This window comes from Otolemur garnettii, unplaced genomic scaffold, assembly GCF_000181295.1.
Source record: "Otolemur garnettii isolate 467f Iridium unplaced genomic scaffold, OtoGar3 scaffold00185, whole genome shotgun sequence".
Classification (NCBI taxonomy): Eukaryota; Metazoa; Chordata; class Mammalia; order Primates; family Galagidae; genus Otolemur; species Otolemur garnettii.
The window spans coordinates 2,159,488-2,165,107 of record NW_003852580.1 but is presented as its reverse complement, the minus strand read 5'-3'; the positions used below and the strand labels follow the sequence as shown (position 1 = coordinate 2,165,107).

The 5,620-nt window shown below is 54.2% G+C and overlaps 1 protein-coding gene across 2 annotated transcripts; it reads right to left on the bottom strand.

Moving 5' to 3' along the window:
- Positions 1-260: 260 nt before the first annotated feature.
- TRAPPC2L (trafficking protein particle complex 2 like) lies at positions 261-5,493 on the bottom strand. 2 transcript variants are annotated; one of them, XM_003800803.3, is made up of 5 exons: positions 5,405-5,493; positions 3,944-4,116; positions 2,616-2,703; positions 2,122-2,201; positions 261-1,379 (listed from the first exon to the last, which is right to left on the bottom strand). In XM_003800803.3, the coding sequence occupies exons 1-5, from the start codon at positions 5,435-5,437 to the stop codon at positions 1,334-1,336; spliced, it is 420 nt and encodes a 139-aa protein (XP_003800851.1). In that variant the 5' UTR covers positions 5,438-5,493; the 3' UTR covers positions 261-1,333. The 2 variants fall into 2 exon arrangements, with proteins under 2 accessions (XP_003800851.1, XP_023363288.1); XM_023507520.1 differs by having other exon boundaries at positions 3,944-4,093; positions 5,405-5,490.
- Positions 5,494-5,620: the final 127 nt, after the last annotated feature.

Below are 5,620 nucleotides of genomic sequence, written 5' to 3'. Positions count from 1 at the left end.
TGCTTAACTCTGTTAATAGGAAGGGAGAAATGGCTGCCAACGCACAGCCTCCACTCACGCAGAGGATGCCAGGCTAGAGAGGTGGGTGGGGCTGCCCTAGGGCTCCTGGGATCAGCAGCCAGGCCTTTTGAAGGGAGGTGCAGAGCCCCTCCAGGCACCTGCCCAGGATCAGCTGCCTGGCCTTCTACAGCTAACTCTGGCCTTTTAAGCCTACCCAGGGCCTGGGACAGGCCTTTCTCACACACACTCCTCATGCTTTGTTCTTCTTCCATAATTTATGAAATTAATATTGTGCCCGATGGATAGAAGCACAACTCAAAGGTACAGAGAGAAAAGCCCACCCCCATCCCAGGCTCACCCACCGATGCCTCCTGTTCCCCAGGGCACCCCTGCTGCTCCCTCCTGAAGGGCCTGGGGAAACTCAGTTCTGGGAGGCCGTGGGGGGGGCCTCTGGGGGTGTCTCCTCCATGGCCCAGTCTTGGGTTGCTCAACTCTAGGAAGCCAACAGCACCGGAGACATGTGGTCCTTGTCACCTCTGCCACCCCCTGGGCAGTCACCACGCAGCCAAGTTGTTCCCCTGATCCTGTGGGCTGTCATCGCACTCCCTGTCGTCACCTGGACTTCACAGGGGTCAGGACCAGCAGGTTGAGACCCAGTGGCAGCTCATCACCCTCAGCCTTGCTCCCAGGGCAGACAGGCAGGGGCTCTTCACACCTGCTCATTCCTGCACACAGGCAGCACACAGCAGGCAGCTAGATGTCTGGATCCACGAGGCTTCCCACATCTCACGACGGCTTCTCCTGAGGCCAAGGCGGAGGCCAGACCATGGGTCAGATGCAAACAATGGAAGCCAAGTCCAGAGGAGAAAGGTTCTTACCCATGAAGTGCTGTGGTCCCTACATCCCAGGCTGGCTCCTGGCTCAAGAGGCCAACCTCCACAGAACTCTGTACCTGTCTGGCTGATGGGGGCCACAGCAAGGGCAGAGGAAGGAGTACGGGCTGACCACACCAGAGGTCACCCTGCCTGCAGGTTCCTCTGGGCACCAGGTGGTCCTGACCCTTCTGCTGAGTGGGGACAGCTTCCTGCTGGCTTTGGTCCCTAACCTGTGCCCACATGCCCAAGAGGTCTTTAGCTGAACTCTCCTTAGTTACATCTTCTGCAGACATAGAAGGGAAAAAGCCAAGTTTCATCTCACAAGACCTTTAGTTGAGATGCACTGTGAGAGATCCTGCCCCCAAGCAGTACATCACGTCAGGGAAGAAGCAATGACAGATGTCTCCACATTAGTGATGTGCAGACGCTCCTGAGATGGCCGGCAGCGAAGCTTCTGCTCAACAGACTTGTACCATCATAGACATCACCATGTTGTCAAAGGCCCTGTAAGAACAGCTAACCAGTCAGGGGACAGGCCCTGCCCCCAGCTGCCCACAGGACTGGTGGGCCCTTCCCTGGGGTCCAGACAAGTAAATTCAGCTGAGACACGAGAATGGGAGCCTGCCACAATGGGCAGTGGGTACCTGTTTCCTAACCCTGGGCAGCCTCCTGAGGCCCCTGGCTGGGTCTCCCTGTGTCCAGGCCTGAAGGGTCCCAGGCAAGGGTGCAGTGAGCAGGGAGCCTTGACTGCTGTCACCTGAGAGGCAGGATGACCCAAGACACACAGCATCCCTGCCAAGGGAAGGGCCTGGCCCAGGTCTCTGCAGTGTCCCCTTGCCTGCCAACAACTGCTAGCATAACTACACTGCAAAGGCAGAGGTCTCAGGACAGGGACCCCAGAAGCAGGTCTGCAGAGTGTGCTGGTGGACAGAGTCTCTGTGGGAAGTGTCTCTGATGTTCAGATGGGAAGTCTGCCTGCACTGACAGCTATTTGGAAGATGCCTTCAACCCAAGTTCAGCATAGACAGACGTGGCAGCATGAGGATGCTGTCTAAGTGCTCAGGCTCCTCCTTTCCTGAGCTTCTATGCAGGTGCCCACTGGGCACACCTGGAAGACCATGTGAAGCTCTGTGCCCCCCACACCCTCCTTTTATACAAAGGTTAAACCACTGCCATTGGGACCACTCATGATTCAAAAAGACCTTCCCACCCTTACATTCCACACAGCACAGAAGGAAGGGCCCACCTGGACTGGATGCGGTCCCCCGGGTTGTAGAAGGGGTTGCACATCACGTCTGTGTAGGAGTTATGCAGCTTCCGGAACATCTGAAACAGGTAAATTAACATGTACTCACAGTACAGATTTTTGGCTTCTCAGCATTTTTCTTTTCTTTTTTTTTTTTTTTGAGACAAGAGTCTCTGTATGTCACCATTGGTAGAGTGCCATGGTGTCACAGCTCACAGCAACCTGAAACTCTTGGGCTTATGCTATTCTCTTGTCTCAGCCTCCCAAGTAGATGGGATTACAGGTGCCCACCACAACACCCAGCTATCTTTTTGCTGCAGTTGTCATTGTTGTTTTACCTGGCCTGGGCCAGGCTTGAACCTGCCAGCCTCGGTGTATGTGGCTGGTATCTTACCCACTGAGTTACAGGTGCCGCCCGGCTTCTCAGCATTTCAAGACAAAGGGAACAGACAAACCAGCCCCCTCAGTGTGACCTTCTAATCCCCAGCACTTACACTGCGGATTTCATTGTCTCGAAGGGCTGTATTGGAAGAGTCCACCACCATGACGAACTTCACCTTGGAGTTGGTCACGTAGCCGTATCTGCACAGCAGGTTAGGGAACATACTTCTAACTTGGGGCTGCAACACGTGAGCCCAGGGCCCTGGGTGCCCTTGCTTCACAGAAACAAGACAACCTAGAATGTCAGGAGTGCCTGTGCAGCGGCTGCACAAAGCACGAACCTGGACATTTTTGTGAGGAGCAAAGGGCAGGCAGCCTGCAAGCCAACCAAGCCCGGACCATCACACACTCCAGGACCCTGAGTCTGTCTGTCCTGGGATACCACACCCTCTTTCAGAATCAATGCCTGGCCCAGAACGTTAACTGTAAAACTAGAAATTTCAGGAGGGAGGACAACTGGCAGGATCTCACCTAACGTGCACAAGGTGTGGGGTGTTCAGCCCACCTCCAGGCAAACCTGACCTTTACCTTACAATTAAAATCAATGTAACCTAAACATTTGTACCCTTATATTAATCTGAAATTAAAAAAAGCCAGAAATTTCTGGAATAAAGCAAATCTTCTCCTTAGAGACCGTCTTATTTTTGTTTAACAGTACCAAACATCACTGTGACAAACTACATTACTGTTCATGGGACCATCTCTGAACTCCATGGTCTCAAAGCGGTTTGTCCCAAGGGACTGGAAAAGTGCTTCTAGTAACTTATAAAGCAAGACCTGATAACGAGATGAGGTGGCAGCCCCTCTGAAAAACACAAAAAGAGATCCTTGCAGGGGCAAAGCAGGGAAGTCCCCGGGTCCTCTACAAACCAGACAAGTGACAGGTATATATACCACCACATTCTCCAGGGAATGCATGCCTTGCTTCACCCAAATTATTCTTCCAATTAAAGGGAGAGAAAAGGCTCAGCCCCCGTAGTTCAGTGGTTAGGGTGCCAACCACATGCACCGGGGCTGGTGGATTTGAACCGGCTCAGGCCTGTAAACAACAACAACAATAAAATAGCCGGGCATTGTGGCGGGTGCCTACAATCCCAGCTACCAGGGAAGCTGAGGCAAAAGAATTGCTTGAGCCCAAGAGTTTGAGGTTGCTGTGAGCTGTGACACCACGACATAGTGAGACTCTATCTCAAAAAAATAAAGAAAGAAAAAAAAGAGTCAGAGGCCTTCACTAACTTCAAGCTTCACTAATTCCCTGGCTGGCGGAATACTCTTGTTCTTTTTTTTCCTTTCATGTTATTCCAAGCTTATCTGACCCTAACACACACCCTGCATCTGTTGGTGTAGTCTCCAAAAATCCCTGCCAGACGCTGAAAGATACACCTTATAGTCCTCCGTGGGGTAGAGCAGGCCCAGGTAGAGCTCCCTCTGGTCGACCAATGCCTTCCCCATTGCAGAGATCTTCTCATCCACCACGTCCAGGGATGTGTGCACCATATAGTGGAACTTCAACTCATTCTCTGTGGGAGCACTGCGAATGTACAGAGGGTAATTCTGCAAGAAAGAATGATGGCTACTGAAAGGATGAGAATCCACCCAGCTTGTGCCAGGGAGGGCTCTGCCAGCTACCTGCACCATCCATTCTCATTCTCTGAACCCACCACTTCATTCTCCACGCTTCTGTGGGCAGTTCCCCAATCTAAGTAGGTTTACATGTTTGCAAAGAGGCAGAACAGAGATGACAACTAAGAAGAACATGTTTGAGCACAGCCTGACAACTAACCCTATCTCCTCCGCAGGTCACACACCTTCCTGGAGTCCACTCAGCCTTAGTCCACCTCCAGCTCTGTGCAGTCTCCTCAGCATGGCACCATAAACTCTGGCTGTTTCCTAAACTTCCACCTGCTGCAATTTCTTCACCTTGACGATGACCTTTTTGCTAATCCTTAGCTCAAACTCCCCTTCACCCTGCATTTCTAACCATCCTAAGCCCGGATCTGGTTAGCAGCTTCTTTTCTGGACTCCCACACACCACAATCCTGACACTGGCTGCCGCAGAGATGCTAAACAAGACTCTGTTCATTATGGTGAAGTTGCCCCTACCCTAACTGAGCATAACGATGCTGGGTCAATAAACTGCAAACGAGCAAATGGGGAGCTGTGACCCAGAGGGAAGTCCAGAGAAGATTCACAGCAGTCTACTGCGCTGATCTCCAGGGAGACCCTGGATAGGAAACTGAGGCTGGGTGCAGTAGGAGCATGTAACAGCCATCCTGCTCCGTCTTAGCATTCAAAAAATGCTTGAAAATGCCAGAGGAAATGAACGTATGTTGGCCAAAAAGGGGGATGGGGGGTCGAAATGCACAGGCCCAGGGGCCAGACAGCAGAGCCTGGCCAGCGACCTGCAAGTAACCGAATCAGGAGTGGAAGGTGCAACCGGCACTGAGGAGGAACCTAAACATGCTGATTCAGGCATCGGCCTAGACAAAAAGCCGCTGGACACATTTCAGACATGGCCCAACTTGTTTTTAACACAGCACTGCGGCAGCTGTCCGGGCGAGGGCAGCGACAGGACAGGGAGCCGCGGCACCGGGACGCGGAACGGACAGAACCTGCTGAGGGCGGGGCTGGGGTGTAGGAGTGCAGGGCGGGTGCAGGTACAGGGTGGGGGTGACATTCGGCCTGCAGGACCTGCGAGCGCGGAGTTGGGAAGACCTCTTCGGGCCGCCGTTCCTCAAGAAGCCTTGCAGGGCCGGGAAGGCGGACAGGCGCGCAACGTGGGGGGCGGGGAGGCCGCGGGCCCGCAGGAAGGCCAAGCGCCCGCCGCCGCCCGCGTACGCACCTCTTTGGCGATCACCGCGATGCACACCGCCATCTTGAGAGGCCCGGCCAGCCCCCACGTCACATGACCAACTGCCGGTCACGCGGACGTCTAGGCCCCGCCCCTAAGCCGTGCCCACCGCTCCCAGCGGGCCCAGGCCCCGCGGCCCTGTCAGCGCAGGCCCCGCCCCGTCACGTGCCGCCAGGCTCCGGGCCCGGCAGCCGGCGAGAACCGCTG

What these genes read in the sequence shown, in the direction of transcription:
- TRAPPC2L (XM_003800803.3), bottom strand. Translation starts at nt 5,437, where the DNA reads ATGGCGGTGTGCATCGCGGTGATCGCCAAAGAG. An exon ending in GAGACAATGAAATCCGCAGT is followed by an intron (nt 2,202 to 2,615) that starts GTAAGTGCTGGG and finishes TACCTGTTTCAG; the next exon opens with ATGTTCCGGAAGCTGCATAA. An exon ending in GGGGACCGCATCCAGTCCAG is followed by an intron (nt 1,380 to 2,121) that starts GTGGGCCCTTCC and finishes CTGTTCTTACAG; the next exon opens with GGCCTTTGACAACATGGTGA.